The sequence below is a fragment of the Brachypodium distachyon genome, chromosome 1, assembly GCF_000005505.3.
Source record: "Brachypodium distachyon strain Bd21 chromosome 1, Brachypodium_distachyon_v3.0, whole genome shotgun sequence".
NCBI lineage: Eukaryota > Viridiplantae > Streptophyta > Magnoliopsida > Poales > Poaceae > Brachypodium > Brachypodium distachyon.
Window position 1 is genome coordinate 12,599,748 of NC_016131.3, and position 18,557 is coordinate 12,618,304.

Here is an 18,557-nt window from a genome sequence, read left to right on the forward strand (position 1 = left end):
TTTGCATATGCATGAATTCGTGTGTTGGAATGAAGAATTTAGGTTTGATCATTAGCTATGACCCGTACGTGAGTCGTCGCGACGGTGAGATGTCGCAAAGCGCAGGGCGATGAAAATTCGCTGCTGCGACGCGGAGGTTGGAGGATGCTGCGAGCTTGCGACAAGTACGTGCTGTGCTTGTCAACAACGTGGCACGTGCGTACGGCCTTTGTCGGCTACAATCTTAGCCATAGGACTTCTTGATTCATAGCGTCTCAAATTGTTAAGTTAGACCTTGCTTTGTTACTTTTTCTGGAGAGGAAAAGAAGATTGTGTGCATTCCTTAAGCATTGGTTGAGTCCTCGATTCGGAAACTTCATGGGAAGCTGTGGTGGAACCGGGGACTCGACGTGTTCTTTTCATATAGAGTTGCTTCGGTATAACCTTTTTAAAGAGTTTAGATCGACGGTGGAGATTAAAACACATCTTTTTAATTCAAAAAAAGAGTTTACCCTTCCTTATTCTTCATTGTTCGTAACAGACATGATATCTTTGCTCAGGTTCTCACTTCCTTCCCACCAAATGTGTCCTTCAGACGAAGTCTTGTCGGACCTAAATTGGTAGAGTGGACCGATCTCCTGACTCGTCTCTCTACTGTGAACCTATCTCCTGCTCACGATAAGTTTTGTTGGAATTTTCACCCCATCGGTTTATTTTCGGTCAAATCAATGTACCAGGTCTTGGTCCATGCTGATACGTACGCCGATATCTACCAAACAGTTATGGAGATTAAAGGTTCCTCTAAAAATTAAAATTTTCCTTTGGTTCTTGCGGCGGGGGGTCACTCTTACTAAAGACAACCTGTTAAAGCGGAACTGGAAGGGTAGTCCGAAGTGTAGTTTTTGTGCTGAGGATGAGACCATTGTACACCTTTTTTTTTTTTCCGGTGTCAGGTCTCTCGATCTGTGTGGTCAATGGTCCAAATAGTTTCTAATCTTTATCCTCCCCGTGATGCTGCTCATATGTTTGGGTCCTGGTTACGGGGTGTTAACAAAAGATTGAGCACGCTTCTTTTGTTCGGGGTAGCAGCTTTATGTTGGGCAATTTGGCTATACAGAAATGATAATGTTTTTAATAGAAAAAATTTAACTTCTCCAATGCAGGTTTTGTATTCTTTCACGCAATGGCTCCGTACTTGGTATACTTCTCAAGCCAGCAGACCGTCAACTGGCTTTGATGGCGTGCAACAAGCTGGAGCAAGTTGTCAGGGATATTTTTACCCACCATGGGTGGCGGTCTAGTCTCCGCCTTGAAGCTGCTTGAGTCGTTATATTTCTTTCATTGTAATAAGTTTGTTCGGTACTTTTTGGCTGTGTGCGTTTCGGCGCAGAGGTCGAGGATGTGATACTCTGTGATTGTATCGCTTGATATAACATTGAGATCAATAAAAGCTTCCATTTTCAAAAAATTCAAAAAAAATAGTAATCCCACTCTATTCAACGTGGTGGGAATGCTCAGCCCACTAATGATCTTTCTTTTTTTTAAAATAAATCTTGTTTTCACAAAGCAGCCTTCTAATAAATATTTTTTTGTGACCTCTAACAACATTTTTTTTTGCGAAACACTAAACCTTCTGGCAATGTAACTCTGCTTGCTTTTAGATGCAAGGAAGTAAGAAACCACTTTGCAATCTTGAAAACCATCAAACATAAGTACAGTAACTTCTTATGGTTTTGCTATTTCGTCTCATTCTGAAGTATCCAACAATTAAAATATGTAGCTATTTCAGTTAAAAGAAACGGAAGGATCACAGGACATATGACGCTTAAAATATCATGGACGAAAAATTACTGCTCTGCTTCTGCTTCTTTTCAACATTGACAACCAAAAGAGGAGCCACAGAGGTGCAAAAAAAGGAAAAGAAAAACAGACCCATGGATAAATAGGGTAAAAAGGGAAGGACATCTAAACTTCAATTAATTATTCTTTAGCATATTACATATGAATTTCAGAAAGGACTAGGATATTTGAAGTGGGCATGCAGAGATAGCAGCAAGGACGCCAACTGCATTCCTCTTTCTTTCTTTTTTATCAAAAAGAGGGTAGAGATTTTTGGCTCATCGATTCAAGACTGACAGTGGTCAGGAATGCCAATGGCATTAATATCGTCACTACATCCTGTTCTGAACAGCTTCCTGCAAGCGCTGCTTTTCTGAAGTTTTACCTTTCCTATAAATAGATTGAAATGAGAAGGATAATTTCAATTGGGAGGCTGCAGGCAACAAATGTCACTGCTGACTGCTGAGTGTTCTCAGGATATGCAAATTCAAGCTCGTGGAACTGCGAATAAGCATCAGCTCAGCTGAGACCGTATTATCCAATTTAAATCGTCCTTCTCATTGGTATGCCTCCACACCATTGCCATTGCGGTTTCAATCCCCATGGGACTAATGAACCAAGGTTTCTCGTCACATTCTCCTACGTAACACTCCAAGGGGTGTTCTTCTGACCTGATTATTAACTGCATAGCTTCTCCTCACAGAATGGAAAAGAACAAATGTAAGACAGTACATGGTGCAGTTGGAAGAGTTAATCCTGTATTAAACAAGTAAACAGAGAAGGAACAGTACAGTGAAAAAAGCTACTCCGTACTATATTCTTTTTATCACGGAGAAGATGTTAACTTGGTAAAAAGAAAACTACAGCTCAAGATACCAGATAAAGAATGAAGTGTAACATAACACCCATATATCTCTTTTTTCTGTGAAGAGTTACAAATATGTTTTTTGATTAAGAAAAGAAGCAGCAAAATACAAGGGTTTGGCACCTATTTCTGAGATCAGAAGGTCTAAAGGACCACAGAGCAAACAGAGCTTACAACACAACATGCCCCATCTACTCCTCAGGGTGGTTCAAAGAGTTATAAATATATTTATGTTCAGCTTGTGAAACGGCACTGTGTCTAAAGAAATCCACATAAGTACGTTACTGTATTATACCTTATCATACAAAGCTGGACTCTATTTAAAACACCATCACTTTTGTCACGGAAAAACAGATCACATGAAATTTGCAATAACAAGCTTCAGTTCCTGACAGTATTATAATATATTTTCCTTGGATAAATTTGTATGAAAGTTGGATAGGCTACCACATGGACTAACTTTCTGTTTCGTAATACAGTTTAGACGAATGGGATGACTGTCAAAAAATAGTTTAGATGAATGGGACCAGTGAACTCCTACCATGGTAAATTTCACCTACAACTGATAGTAGCTTGTTCAAACTTTTTGGTACAGCACAAAAGATCATTATCACATCAATACCAAGGTACATGGAGGCTCTTTAATTACCAATTAGGCTTCATCCTGGTATTATTGTTGCGATAAACCGAACCTGAAATCTGTTTCCTAGTTACTATCACATTTGTAGACCATTTCACATTGACAGCATTATTATAAACTTCAGCTACTACCTTTCTTTTTGCAATGACTGCTAATAGTTACATGAGCCACTTAGGGCTGTTCTAAATTGGGTTCAGATGAAACCATGAAAACAGGCTGCAAGCAGCGTAGTTCATCTTCATTCATTAATTAGCAATCCGAGCTGCCAAGCAAGTTCAAAAGAATGAACTACGGTTTACACGGTTTAAATTCAACCTTTTTTGAACAGCCCTAATGCTAGCCAAAAATATTGATCCAAAGATTTGAGTGTGTTCAGGTAGGAACACTTAACAATACAATAAAAACAGATAGAACACCACGTTTAGCATTATTCCATCATATCGATCAAAATTATAAATAGGTGACCCATGTGACCTGAAACTCACCGTATCATGAAAGCATTTAATTCATAATAATTAAACACAGCAAACAAAGCCAGAGTACTAATATTTAATAATTGGTTCAAGGAAGCTGATGCAATAAAATGAATTGCACGTGTAGAAACAAAAAGGGAAATGATGTGTAAGAAATGGAAGCATACCCCGAGTCAGCCAGCCTACGTGTAAGTTTGGCTCAGGATACCAAAACACCTAATCCGAGTTGACACTTGAGAAAACCCTTTGTAGTTCATCCACAACTGACAGCCGACATCGACAGATAAGTCAAGAACATGTGCTTTCTATCAAATCAATGATGCACAATAAACCAGCATTCAGTAAGCATATGTAACCATTTATATATTCATAACAAAAAAAAATATTCGTAACATTCAAGCATACTAAATTACTGACTTAAGAAGCTCACATAAAGAAAAGAAAACGAGCCTAGTAATAACTGTTCTATTAAAGGGAAGAAAACATGGGTTTACCAATGCCTTCTTGCACAGTCCACCATGAAAACCAGAGGTTCATAATTTGCAAATGTACCGAAAGAAACGACCAAAATATACAGGACGATTTGCATATGTTGGAAAGTAATACTTTCTTTTCCGAAGAAAGGACAAAGAAAATTACTGTCTCATTGGCCCCTGCAGTTCAAATACAGACCCTAGGCCCAGACCAGGCACACATCTTGATTTCTTTTAGGAAATGATGATTCTCATCAAATCCTGGAGATCAGAAAATTCCTGAAGTGGCCCTAAGAAAGCGAAGCACTGTAAACATTCAAAATCAGGATGAACCCTTTTCGGAAAAAATATCCAGATCCAGAGGCATAGCAATGAATGACGGAAGGCTTGGTGAAGTCCCATATGTGTAGCACCGTTGTGGAAGTGAGCACCGCCTTACGCCTCCTTATAGCCGCAAGGTCACAGCAGCGAGCAACAAGGGTAAGGCATATATCCTAATGTTTGTCCACTGAACTGGGCTGCCGCAGATTTTTTATTTATGCCGCACAGTTGTGCCTGTTGAGTCCTTGGTCCAAAACGCTTGTGATTGGTGAAGTTGCCCCAAAGGGGGTTCACCTCCACGCTCGGTTTCCAGCTTGCGGTACCATAGAATCGCCTTGCTTGTCAGACATTACGAGGCTAGCCAAGTTTTGCAGTCATCTTCTCTCCCATGGCCTTTCAAAAATTGCTCAACACGAGTCAACCAGGGCAGCGATCCTCCTTGCCGTTTTAGGTTGGGTATTCCAATTTTTGAAATTTTGGCTTGGCGCTGCCTGTCGTGATCACCATCCTGGGAGCTGGTGTCATTATCTTGCTGAACTCCAGTTTTGTCTGTTCTGGCTAGCTTCTTGCTCCTTAAGGTCGTTGATGTCTGTCTTAATCTTCTCGAGCTTGAGGTTCAGCTTGGTGTCCTCCAGGAGATTCTTCATGTCATCAAATATGATGAGAACCCATCGCAGCGGATGCAGAGCCAAGGTTCGGACCGTTTGATACCAAATTGTCACATGCTAAGTTCCTGAGAGGGTAGTCGTGCGAGGTGGTAGCTGATGGCGAGGGTGTTTGGGCTTCAGAGCCATTGCGCCAAGGGAGAGGTAAGGCTGCACAGTAAACTCCCTTTTCTGTGTCTACTATTCGATATCTCAAAAGAGTTGATCACCAAGCTTTATAGATAGCTGGGTCCTAACAGACTTGTACTAGGACTCCCATCTTTTTCTAACTAACATGACTCTTTCCAGCCTGACATCGGGAAAAAGCAATGTAAACAAACCTAAAGGAAGGCCAATCTGTCTAGGACTCTCCTGCTGTTACCCTTTGGCTTGGAACGCCGGTTGTAGTGCTGCTCACACATCACAAGTTGGAACAGCTAACCACCAACCTGCTTAACATTACTAAATTAACTGAAAAAGAAAACTAGGATGGGCACAGCATCATGTTAACACTTCTAAGTTCGAACAAGCTAAGAACAAGCAAGTCTTGTTAACCTGACAACCCTGGTGATACAATTCTGTATGTCAACAACGCCATAAAAAAGATGTTGCTACCCGTAACAAGAACTCATTGATAATAGTGTCATATGCTTAACTTATGTATCCACCTTTGACCTATCAGAAGCTAAAATTAAAAACTATGCTGCATCCTATACTAAGTTAGTACAAATTTTGTACTAAGTGGATGACACTTTTTATGGATTGGACGGAGTACAAAACAAAACCAACCTACAGCATTCACCGTTTCACCTACCAGCCATCATAAGCTGCTGAAGCTTCAAGTAGAGTAATCCATGCTGCCGATGCCAGAATAAATAGTCCCATCAGTCCACAAGCATCTGATGGTAACGCCGGTAAGTACTTGTTCATACAATGCCAAAACGCCTCGTCAAATGCTTTCTTACAGCTCTTCTGGAGCACAATTCACTTAGCAAATCTTGTGCCTCACATAATAATCCCTCACTAGCTAAACCTTTAATAAGTGCAGTATAGGTTGATTCATTGGGCATGCATCCATTTGAAACCATGTAAGCAAGAAAATCAATAGCAAGATCTGTTTCCCGCCTTTTGCAAAGCGAAGAAATAACAGCATTGTAGAGCACTGCATCAGACCTTATTGTCGCATCTTGGATGTTGTCAAACATCTGAATAACCTTGTCAATTCTACCTTCTCTAGCGAGAGCAAAAGCCATTGACGAATACGTTATCACATTTGGTGTGATCCCTTTATTGATCATGACATTTAACAGCTCCAATGCTTCCTCCGTCTTGCCAGCTTTACCAAGTCCATCAATCACCGTGCTGTAACTAATAAGGTCAGGATTGCATCCATTCACTAACATCTGCTTAAGAAGTTCAATCGCCTGCTCCACCAATCCCTTTTTGCACAAGAAATTGATGATCGTATTGAATGTGACAGGATTCGGAAGACAACCTTGTTGAATCATCCGAGACATCAGCTCCTCAGCATCTACCCACCGCTCGGTACTGCACAAACCTTTCAACACAATAGTATAGCTTATGGTGTTTGGCTTGCATCCACATGATGGCATATTTTTTAACAGCATGACAGCTTCATCAATAAGCCCTTCTTTGCAAAAGCCATTGATTACCGTAGTATATGTGATGACATCTGGCATGCATCCATGCTCCAACATCTGTTCAAGAAGTTCAATCACCCTGTCGACCAACCCATTTTGGCAAAAGAAATCAACAAGTATATTGAATGTCACATCATCCAGGGGGCAATTCTTCTGATACATCTCAGTGAGTAACTCCTCAGCTTTCTCCCACCTGTCAGCACTGCATATGCCTTTCAACACAGTATTGTAGCAAACAACATTGGGCTTGAGACCATATGAAGGCATCCGACTCAAAATCTCGTTTGCAACCTCGTGATGCCCCTCTTTGCAAATCCCATCAATGATGGTTGCATACATCCTTATGTCTGGTGTGCAGCCGTGCTGTGCCATCTGAGAAAGGGCCTCGTGCACCTGCTCAAACAACCCATTGCGGCACAGATAACCAATGAGAGTATTGAACGTCACCATATTGGGTGGGCAATCCACCTTGACCATCTCGTCCATGAGCTCCTCAACATCCCCCCACCGCTTGGCGGCACACAAGCCCTTCAAAACTGCATTGTAGCTGACAATGTCCGCCTCACACCCGAAGAGGGGCAACTTCCTCAACATCTCCAATCCCTCATCCACGCAACCTTGATCGCAGATGGCGTTGATGACTAGGTTACAGTTGCCAGTGTCTAAAGTGGAGCCCTTGGCGTGCAGCGCCTCAAGAACCCTCAGAGCGCTACTGTACCCGCCGCTCCTGCACGCGGACTCAATGATGACGTGGTACATGGGCGGGATGGGCACGCAGCTCCTGCTTGTCATTTCATCGAGCACCGCGAGCGCGTCGGCGATCCGGCCCCGTCCGCAGAGGCCACGGACGACGGGAAAGTATGTGTAGGCGTTGGGCGGGACCGGGACAGCGGCCGCGAGGCGGCGCGCCGCCTCGACCTGGCCGACGCGACAGTAGCCAGCAACCATGGCGTTGTAGTCGACGACGCCGGCTGCGTTGCCCGCAGCGTCCAGGGCGCGCACGGCGTCGGCTGTGCGGCCGGCTACGCAGAGGGAGCGAATGAGCGCGGAGAGGCGGCCGCTTCCCCCGCCGACGGCTGTGTCGGCAGATACCGTCGCCGCGGTGGAGATGGAGGTGGCGGGTGCCGGTTTGGGCTTCGTGGCGGGCTTGGAGCCCGGGAGGGTGGGAGGCGGGAGCGACGAGGTGAGCATCTGCGACTTGGCTTGGCCGGAGCGTGTGGTAACAGCGAGTGCCGGACAGCCGGAGTGCGTCGCGAGGGCCACTAGATATCGGATGTTGAATGCTTGGATTGCCAAATTTGCCTATGGCTAGTCAGCTTGAGTCCTTGATGAACCTCACAAGCCTACTCACAAACTTGAGTTGGGGAAATTCGATAAGGCTCGACCGATTGTGTAGATTCAGGGGATGGGCGCGTCTCCTTTTGCGCTCTTTGCGTTATTGATGTGACCAGCTATTTCAGAGTGTGTATATGTAGTACCACTTATTGTCGCCTTTTTCCAGTCTTTTCACATATTAGATTGTGTCAAGTACAAGAAGCTTATGCACAGATGATTGGCACAATGTCTCAAAATATGGATCTTTGCATAAAAAAATTACCCAGGAAATAGTTGAGCTGCTGTCCTAAATGCAGCCATGGCCTGGTCACCCTCCTCTCGAGCAGCATAAGCAATATGCCGATATCAGTACCAATCGCTTTGCTGATATGAAACATATTAGTGTAAATTACATTGGCACATTTGAATATCCCAAAAAATATCTAATATTATTCCAAGAAATCAGGGGCAGTACATGTATTCTTTTAATCAAGAAAAACAAGGGAAAGGACAAAATAGCCATAAAACAGCAGCTGGTGCCAGAGTTTCCAAAATGAGAAAGTAGTTTTACAAAAGGAGAAAAATAGCAGGATGATAAAGCTTTACACTAATATAAGTCCATATAGGGTTGATCATGGTCTCCCACTAGGATTAGTACTTGTGTGTGTATAAATACGCAGGTAGTCAGCCTAGGTTGAGACCAAGCTTGTAACGTGAGATATTGAGATAAGAAATAAAAAAAAGAAGACACGACAGGTGGCTTTGGCCATAATCCGATGATCGTCATGTGCGTGTGCGTCTTCGTGTGATTGATCTTTGGGCAAGTCCAACAAAGAAAAGGAAAAGGAAGAAATGAGATGAGGAGATTATAAAATCGCAGAAATGATCCATGGATAAATATAAAGAGTAACATTAGCACGTCCAACATAGTAAGAAATCCAGATGAGTGGGCAATAGTTGTCGTGGAAGAGGCCCTTGGAGAGAACAATGTTGACAACGTGGATGATAACAATGTGAGTGATCATGAGCCTATATTTAATTCTCCAGAATCTGCTAGTGTTGATGAGGAACCAGTTTTTAGCACTGATATTTATGATCCAGTAAATTGGGATAATTTGGATAAGAAAACAAGGGATATGTTAGTGGAGAAGGGGCCTCAAAGAGAAGAAATTTTTGGCAACTTTATGCATTGAGAAGAAATTGGTGGATGAGATTGATGTTCAGAGCATCATCGACGACTTTGCATCAAGAAATGTCAGAAGAAAATTTTAAGGTAATCTATATAACTTTTTGATATAAACGCATTTTTTGATCCATTGTCAGTTTTTGTTGGTGAAATTTTATATATACATACATTAGTTATGATTATTATATTTTATTAAGGGTCCTGACAGATCCCGTGGTCTTAATTTTGCCCCGAAATCTTAGGACCGGGCCTGACGAAATCTGTATCAGATCACTCACATATTGATGAGTTTCTTTTCTCCAGGAGCAGGAAAGGCTGTTTGAGTTCTCTTCAAGTTTATCGCATCGCATCAATATGGTTGGCAGTATTACTATGTTAAAAAAAGATTTGGCAAGTGTGTACCTTAGTCCGGTGAAGTATTTGCTATATGAGCCTCCATGTTGGAACTCCTGTTTTCTTGAAAATCAACGGCATCCATGAAGGTGAGTCTTCTCTGATTAATCTCTCCTAAGATTGTACTGTGGCTGCAGTCGTGTTTATATGTTATCTGAAACTTAGTGTGTACCTTAGCGTAGGTAAATTTCCTATGTATGAAGATGTAGTCGGGTACCTAACCAGGGATTTCCTACTTCCCCTAGTAATGTTTCAAGTTGATTGTCACTCTATCTTGCTCTCTTTACCACATGGTTGTGCTGCTGATTTTCGTATACATCAGCTCATTTGTTATCACCACAGTTTTGCACTTCGTTGCCTGGCCGGATGTTTTGCTTTTTTTTTGTGAGATATTCTATCATGATTTCTTTTCTTTTGATCTGTCATATAATTTTAGTATACTAAAATAGATAGATAGATGTGTGGAAGACCCACATGCAGACTATTCTGCTGGGCTAAGCTAATATCAATATCAACAGAATTGTCCATACTCTATACGCGTGAAAGGTGCCATGAAATATCATAACTGTCCAATATCAGCATAATTTGTCCATACTCTATAATTGTCCATACTCTATATGTGTGGAAGACCCACATGTACACTATTCTGATGGGCTAAGCTAATATCAATATCATAACAGTAGGCACCATGAAATAACCGAGAGACCAAGAAACACATTTGGATCCCAACCAGAAAATAATCCTCCACCACCACCTTCTGTGAGAAGATCACAATGCGAAAGAGATAGCATCCCTGATGATTTTATCACTTATATGGATGAAAATGATATAGGAAAGGTGGAGGACCCATCCTTATATAAGGAGGCCATTAAAAGCGAAAACTCATCTGTCGCACCAGTGGCACCCGGGGTACCATCGTTGCTCAACGTGTGGGTCACCCCACTTGTTTCCTGCAAGGACGGCACCCTGGGCAGCGCGGTGCGAGCTGCCCGAAAAGGCACCAGCCCGACAGGAGCCTGGAAAGGGGGTTGCCGTGGACTAGGACTAGTCGGGCTGCGGGGGTTACCTCGGAAGACAGCGTGAAGATCCCCGTCAGGACGCCCCCGGGAAGCCCACTTGCCGGGGAGAGTGTTCCCTGGCGCAGGCGTTTACAACAGGGCCGATGCCCAGCAAGCAGAGTATCGACGCCACATGGCCGCCCGGCAGGATCCTTTGTGCAGGGCTGGTCAGAGCGTGGAGTGTGACACAAGCCGAGCATTAAATGCTCCGACAGGGAGGAGGTTACCCGTCTAGTCAACCTACAGTGAGTAGCCCGCAGTGAATCTAGGGCACGTGTGGCCCTAGCTACAGTGCATCTCACCATGCATGCATGCCAGCGCAGCGAAGGTCCTTGGGCCTATGTTCGACGCGTGTCCTAGGGCGCGTCCCTCATGCAGACTGTGGCACCTGTGGTATCCCCTTGAGTATAAAAGGAGGACCCACGCCACCGGTCAAGGGTTTCCGATCTCCAAAGGTTAGACTCGAGCGTAGATTGCAATCCCGAGAGATTTATTCCAGAAGTAGCAAGTAGCCACTTAGCAGAAAGAGAAGAGAGCGCTCGGAGGCTCCCCCGGCAACCTTGTAAACGCTTGTTCATTGGCTAATAAACACTCAGAAGCAGGACGTAGGGTTTTACACCTCCGAGTGGCCCGAACCTGGGTAAACCGACTTGTGCATTGCAGCGCCCATCATTGGCCTTGCCGGCGATCGCCGGAGCGATCCCCAACGCCCACTGCCGAACCAAAAAGGGGGTGCAAAACCGCATCCCTGGTGTCTAAGCCCGGGCTACGACATCTGGCGTGCCAGGTAGGGGGGCGTGCGGAGAGCTCGCCGGTGACCGCCGGCGTCATCGTCTACAACTACATCAGCTTCGTCTCCTCCGACGGCCAAACTCGTCGCTATGCCTCCCAAGCGGGCTGGCGACTCTCGGATCGATCCGCGTGGTGCCCCAGCGGCGCACACGCAGTCACACGACGTGCAGCCGACGTCGCAGAATCAGGAGAACCCTGAGCCTACCCGGATGCAGCAACAGTCGTCATAGCTGCCACCGCCACCTCCTCGGCTGTCGGCAGACAACCGGCTGATGGGGCCTGCGGCTCCCAGCGCCAGAGCAAGTCGCGCGAGCGGCCATGATGCCGCACGCGCTGGCCAGCGAGTCCACTCGCGGGCCGAAGACGCGCAGCGGTAGCTGCGTCAAGAGCACAGCGCGTCGCGTGCGACGCCGACAGAATCTCGCCCCACTCACCCGAGGGCACCGGGGGACAAGGCGGAGGGCAGCCGGTCAAAGAATCGGCAGCCTCCCACCCAAACCCCGGCGGAGGCCATCATAGCTGCGCGTGTCATGGTGCGCTACGAGCCACCGCAAGGCACGCCGGCGCATGAAGCGTGGAGTGCGGAGCTGGACGCGCTCTTCGCACTCGCCGCCCAGCAGCCGTAAGGCAAGAGCGCCCCGGCCGGTTCAGGCCGGGGGCAGAACCCGGGACGCGGAGACGCGCCCCGCGTCTCAGGGCATGGAGAGCACCCTCCCCCGCAGGGAGGGCAAGGAGGTGAGGATCCCGAGGGGTCCTCGGATTTGTCACCGACCGTTACACGGGGTGACACGTGGGGTATCCTGAACGCCCGCCAGCAAGAAGACCTCCGCCAGCGCTTGGAGCGCCGGCGCCGGCGTGAGGCAGAACGCCACCGCCCAGAAGAGCAGGAGGATGCTCCCATGGGCGCTGACGAACCGTGAACCCCAAGGATTTTCTCTTGACCTACACGTTCGGGATGCACGCCATCGGCGCCGACGACAAGGTCAGGACCAACTGGTTCCCGATGGTCCTCAAGGGATCAGCGAGGACCTGGTTGCTCAACCTGCCTGTTGGGTCCATAGCCTCCTGGGCTGACCTGCGCGAGCAGTTTGTGAACGCGTTCCAGGGCGGTTACAAGCGCCCGGGAACCATGGCGGAGCTGCACGCGGTCGTGCAGAAACCGGGGGAGACGTTGCGGAGCTTCATAAACCGCTTCTCCAGCCTCTCCTACTTCATTCCTGAGGCGGAGGCTGCCGCCATCATCAACACCTTCGCCATCAACGTCCGTGACCCCAAAATGCGGGAGAAGCTAAGCACGCACCGGATCTGGACGACGCATGAGCTCTACGCCTTGGCGCACAAGTGCCCCATGGCCGAGGAAGGGCGCTTGGCGCCCGAACTTGCAGCTAAGGCTGTCGCGAGTCCCACTGAGGGCTCGGAGAAGAAGGGCTCCCGGAAGCGCAGCGGGAAGCAAGTGCTTGCCGCGGAATCGGGGGCTACCTCGAGGCCTACGAAAAAGGCCTCATCCGCTGCTGGGTCTGGTGGCAAACCGGGCGATGCGCCCCGCTGCCCCATCCACGCCAACGCCACCCATGACGCGCGGGATTGCCGCATCCTCCAGGGTATCAAGCAAAGGCGCGAGCAGCGCCACGAGGAGCGCCGGGCAGCCGACGCCTGCTTCAACTGTGGGGATATCGGGCATCTCTGCCGTGATTGCCCGAATGATCCCAGAGCTGGAGCGAAGCCTACCGGCGGAGATGCCGGCAGAGAAGAAGCCCAAGGGGGTCGAGGCCAAGCCCGTGTCGGCAGGGACCGGCCTCCCCAGGGATGAGACAAGACTCACGCTGAGGAGCAGCGCGGGTCTGATTACAGCGAGGGCGACGAGCTCGGCTTCCAGGAGCCCCGCGGCGTCGCCTGCATCCATGGGGGAGCGTAAGCTCCCCCATCCTATAGCGCGGTAAAGCGCCTCACCCGGGAGGTGTGTGCGCTATTGCCGAACATGGAGACGCAACAGCCGTTGAAGTGGTCGCACGTGCCGATCACCTTCAACTCTGACGATCATCCAGCCCGGCAGCTGGGGTCAGGGGTTCTGCCCTTCGTGGTCTCACCGATAATCAACAACATAACGGTGACCAAGGTGCTGGTGGACAATGGAGCGGGGTTAAACCTCCTGTCCGCCAGGTTGGTGGAGAAGCTTCAGCTGCCGCTGGAGCAGATGATGCCCATCGACCCGTTCCAGGGGGTGAACCCCAGGATCGTGCGCCCTCTGGGGCGCATCACGCTGCCGGTTACCTTCGGGTCCCGGGAAGCGTTTAGAACTGAGTACCTCGTAATTGATGTGGCTCACACCCCGTTGCCGTACAACGGGATCCTTGGTCGGCCGGCGCTGATCAAGTTCATGGCGGCAACCCATGGCGCGTATGGCGTGATGTAGATGCCGTCCACATACGGAGTCCTCTCCATCAAGTGCGATCTCAAGGACGCGGCTTGGTGTGTTGGCGAGGTCATCAAGGCCGCCGCCGCAGCCGATTCCGGTGACGAGGGCGTCGCCAGAAGCGAAGGCTTGCTGGCGGGCGATCACCCAGCAGCGAAGAAGGCTCGTGTTACCCCACAACCACTAGCCGGGGGAAGCACAAGCTCGAGTCACGCCCGGCAAGGGCCAGAAGCTCAAGGAGGAGGCCGCCAAGGTGAAGAAGCTTCCCCTCCAAGACGGCAACGAGGATCGCACCGTCACCATCGGTGCGAACCTCGATGCCAAATAGGAAAGCGCCCTCATCACTTTCCTCCGGGAGAACTCCGACGTGTTCGCTTGGGAACCATCGGATCTTCCCGGAGTCCCTAGGGAGGTGATCGAGCATCGACTGGCGGTGCGTCTAGACGCCCGCCCCGTCAAGCAGAAGGTCCGCCAGCAAGCACAGGAGCGCAAAGACTTCATCAAACAAGAAATGGACAAGCTAAAGGCTGCAGGGGCTATCAGGGAAGTATTGTACCCCACTTGGTTAGCAAACCCAGTTGTAGTACCCAAGGGGGAAAATAAACTGCGCATGTGTGTAGACTTTACCAATTTAAATCGTGCATGTCCTAAAGACCCTTTCCCTGTACCCCGCATTGATCAAATTGTAAATTCCACTGCCGGTTGTGATTTGTTGTGTTTTTTGGATGCCATTTCCACCTATCGTCAAATTAAGATGTCAGTCGAGGACGAGGAGAGAACGGCCTTCATCACACCGGTTGGCTGCTACTGTTACACGTGCATGCCTTCCGGGTTGAAAAACGCGGGCTCAACATTCCAGCGTGCCTTACACGAATGCTTGGGACACCAGCTAGGCCGAAACGTTGAGGCCTACAAGGATGATATCGTCATCAAGTCAAAGCACGGGGACTCGCTTATTGATGACCTGCGGAAGACGTTTGATAACCTCCGCAGGATCAAGCTCAAGTGAACCCTGAGAAGTGCACCTTTGGTGTAGACTCGGGGCAGCTTTTGGGCTTCTTGGTTTCACACAGGGGGATTCAAGCCAACCCAAAGAAGATAGAAGCTATCGAGAGAATGGAGGCTCCCCACAAGGTGAAGGACGTCCAGCACCTCAACGGCTGTGTTGCCGCATTGGGGCGCTTCATTTCAAGGCTGGGAACGCGCCTGCCTTTCTTCAAGGTAATGAAGAAGAAGGGCCCAATCAATTCGACCCTCGAGGCTGAGGTGGCGTTCCAGGACCTGAAGCGGTACCTGAAGTCGCCGCCGCTGCTCTACCTAGCGGCGACTGACCAAGTGGTCAGCTCGGTGCTTGTCGCCGAGAGAGAAGAAGATCTCCCGGGGGCTGGGGTTGCGGAGTAGGGGGCTGAGCCAGCCCCGGCAACCGCCACGGACCCGGGAACCGCCATCGAGCCGGCGGCGTCGACACCACGCAAGCGGCTCGTGCAGCACCCGGTGTACTTCGTTAGCACGATGTTGTGTGACGCCCGCGTGCGGTACCCGCAAGTGCAGAAGCTCTTGCTGGGGATTCTACTTGCATCCCGTAAGCTGCGCCACTACTTCCAGGCGCACCACGTCACGGTGGTGTCAGGGTTCGGCCTCGAGCGGGCCCTTACCAACCTAGAAGCCACCGGGAGGGTGGCCGAGTGGAGGATGGAGCTGTCGGAGTTTGATCTGCACTTCACGAACACCAAGAGTATCAAGAGTGCCGCTCTGGCTGATTTCGTTGCAGAGTGGACCTCGACGGGCATACAAGAAGAGGAGCCGGAGACCAGCCTGCCCGGCAGGCTGGACGAAGGCCATTGGGTCATGTACTTCGACGGCGCGTTCAGCCTGCAGAGGGCTGGCACCGGAGTCGTCATCGAGTCAACCACGGGAGACCAGTTGAAGTTCGCCATCCAACTCGACTTCTCCAACTCCACCAACAACACAGCTGAGTACGAGGGGTTGCTCGCTGGGTTGCGAGCGGCGATCGCCCTCGATATTAAGCGCCTGGTTGTCTGCGGGGATTCGCAACTCGTGATCAACCAGGTTAACAAGGACTACGACTGCCCGCAGATGGCAGCGTACGTGGATGAAGTCCGCAAGCTAGAACACAAGTTCAAGGGTTTGCGATTTGAGCACATCAAGCGCAAGGATAACTTCGCGGCTGATGTACTGTCCAAGTGGGCGGCAAAGCACCGGAAAGTCCCGGCGGGAGTGTTCTGGCACAGGCAGACTACGCCTTCAGTCACTCCCAAGCCGGCTGCCGGGGAAGCCCCCCCGGCAACCGAAGGAAACCCCGCCAACAGTGGGGGTCCATGCCGCCGATGTGGCGGCATGCATGAATAGGGAAGCCCCGCCTTGGGCGGCGGACATCGCCCGCTACCTCAAGGGGGAAGCCCTCCCGGAAGACGGCGTTGCCGCGGAGCGCGTAGCCCGACAAGCCAAGATGTACGCTCTGGTAGACGGGAATCTCTACCGGAGGCGTGCAAACATTGTAAAACTCCTCTGTGTGCCCCAAGACGAAGGGCGCGCACTCCTGGAAGATACACCGAGGCACATGCTCGCACCATGTGGCCTCCCGAGCTCTGGGCGACAAGGCTTTTCGGCACGGCTTCTCCTGGCCTACAACACTAGCCGATGCCGAGCAACTGGTCAAGACGTGTGAGGCGTGGCAGTTCCATGCGAAGAAGAGTAATCAGCCGACGCAAGCCCTACAAGTCATTCCATCCTACTGGCCGTTCGCGGTCTGAGGGCTGGAAATCGTCGGCAAGTTGCCGAGAGCGGTTGGCGGCTACGAGTATCTGCTCGTGACCATCAACAAGTTCTCCAAGTGGGTGGAGGTGGAACCAATGCGGAAGGTGACCGCTCAAGCGGCCATCAAGTTTTTCAAGGGCATTGTGTGCCGGTTTGGTGTGCCCAACGACATCATCACCGATAATGGCACACAATTTACAAGCGCCGTGTTCCAAGCTTACTGTGAGGGCATGGGTACCAAGATCCACTTCGCCTCTGTTGCTCACCCGAGGAGCAACGGACAGGCGGAGAGAGAGAACGCAGAGGTGCTGCGGGGGCTCAAGACGAGAACCTTTGACAAGCTCAAAGGCCACGGGAAGCACTGGATTGAAGAACTCCAGCCCGTGCTGTGGTCGATCAGGACCACACCTAGCCGGGCGATGGGTGAAACTCCTTTCGCCCTTGTCTACGGGGTAGAAGCGGTGCTGCCCCTCGAGCTCAAGCATGGATCCCCTCGGGTACGCCCGTACGGCGAGCAAAGCCAACATGAGCAAAGGGTTGACGATCTTAACTTCATCGAAGAACTTCGATGCTGGGCTGCTGTACGAGCTGCGCGCTATCAGCAGGGGCTTCGCCGTTATCATGACAGGCGAGTCCGTACCCGGGAGCTCGAGGTCGGAGACCTTGTCTTGCGCCGGATACAAGGAACGAAGGCCGGGAACAAGTTGGCTCCGAAATGGAAGGACCCTTCCGGGTAGTGCAGGTGACCAGGCCGGGGGTTGTCCGTCTGGAAACCGAAGAAGGCTTGCCGGTGCAAAACAGTTGGAATCTTAAGCACTTGCGCAAGTTCTACCCATGAAGCGGCGGAGCCTGTCTCACAGGTGATGCTGCTGGAGCATGCCTCTCGAACTAGTGTAGCCGGGCAACCCCCGATTGTAATCCGCTAGTTTCTATGAATAAAGATAAGTAATTTCGTTTAAATTTCAAGTTGTCTCGTTATTGCATGTTTTTTCTTCTGTCTCCCGCTCTAGGTGCACAGAAGTCTCTTTCCATCCTTGGCTGTGAGCAGGGGGCTGCCTGAGCCTCCAAAACAAAAATCCCATTGCCGGATCACTCCGACACGGGGTCGTGCCGTTGCCAGGTTCCCCGCAACGCGCACCGCGCAGCAGCTGTGTCTTGGGAATAGGAGAGTGCTCACACCAAAGTTTGGTATCGACCCTTCTATGCCCGGGGGCTGGGAGGCAGGAGGGCTATCTGTGCTGTACCTTTTTTCGTGCATTTCGAAATTTTTTGCAGCATCTCGGGCTTGGTAAGGATCTGACATGCATGATAAGGTTAGGGGTCAGACACACTATGATACTCGTGGAGTACTCACGGGCCGTGTCGTCTAGCGGGCAGCCACTGGTGCATGGCGACCGCTTCAAGGTTCTTACCGCAGGAGGGTGTCGCCACATGTGCCGCGGTGGATCGGCGCGCGCTGCGGCAGGATTCTCCATCGTGCCTATAAAAGGGCATGGTTGCCATGGAGCAACTCAAAGCAAAGCTAAGAAGGTGGCGAGTGGTGCAGTAGAGGAGCGGTGGTGGTGCATTTCTCCGCGCACAAGCGCCGAGGGTGTTCCCTCCATCGCGTCCCTGGCTCCCTGCCACGTCACTCCACCAGGCATCTTCAAGGCGGGGGCTGCTGTAGAGGCGCGATGGTGGTGCATGCCATCCGTGCTTAGCGCCGATGGGTGCACTGCCAGCGCGGCC

The 18,557-nt window shown here is 49.8% G+C and overlaps 1 protein-coding gene across 8 annotated transcripts; it reads right to left on the reverse strand.

Annotated features, from left to right (window-relative positions):
• Positions 1–1,895: 1,895 nt before the first annotated feature.
• LOC100825886 (pentatricopeptide repeat-containing protein At1g09900) lies at positions 1,896–8,315 on the reverse strand. 8 transcript variants are annotated; one of them, XM_010234891.3, is made up of 3 exons: positions 6,049–8,315; positions 3,964–4,059; positions 1,896–2,508 (listed from the first exon to the last, which is right to left on the reverse strand). In XM_010234891.3, the coding sequence occupies exon 1, from the start codon at positions 8,084–8,086 to the stop codon at positions 6,161–6,163; it is 1,926 nt and encodes a 641-aa protein (XP_010233193.1). In that variant the 5' UTR covers positions 8,087–8,315; the 3' UTR covers positions 1,896–2,508; positions 3,964–4,059; positions 6,049–6,160. The 8 variants fall into 8 exon arrangements, with proteins under 8 accessions (XP_010233193.1, XP_024313605.1, XP_024313606.1 ...); XM_024457837.1 differs by having other exon boundaries at positions 1,896–2,511; XM_024457838.1 differs by having other exon boundaries at positions 1,896–2,514.
• Between the last annotated feature and the right edge of the window lie 10,242 nt (positions 8,316–18,557).

Coding starts and splice junctions, on each gene's coding strand:
- LOC100825886 (XM_010234891.3), bottom strand. CDS start 8,086: ATGCTCACCTCGTCGCTCCCGCCTCCCACCCTCCCGGGCTCCAAGCCC.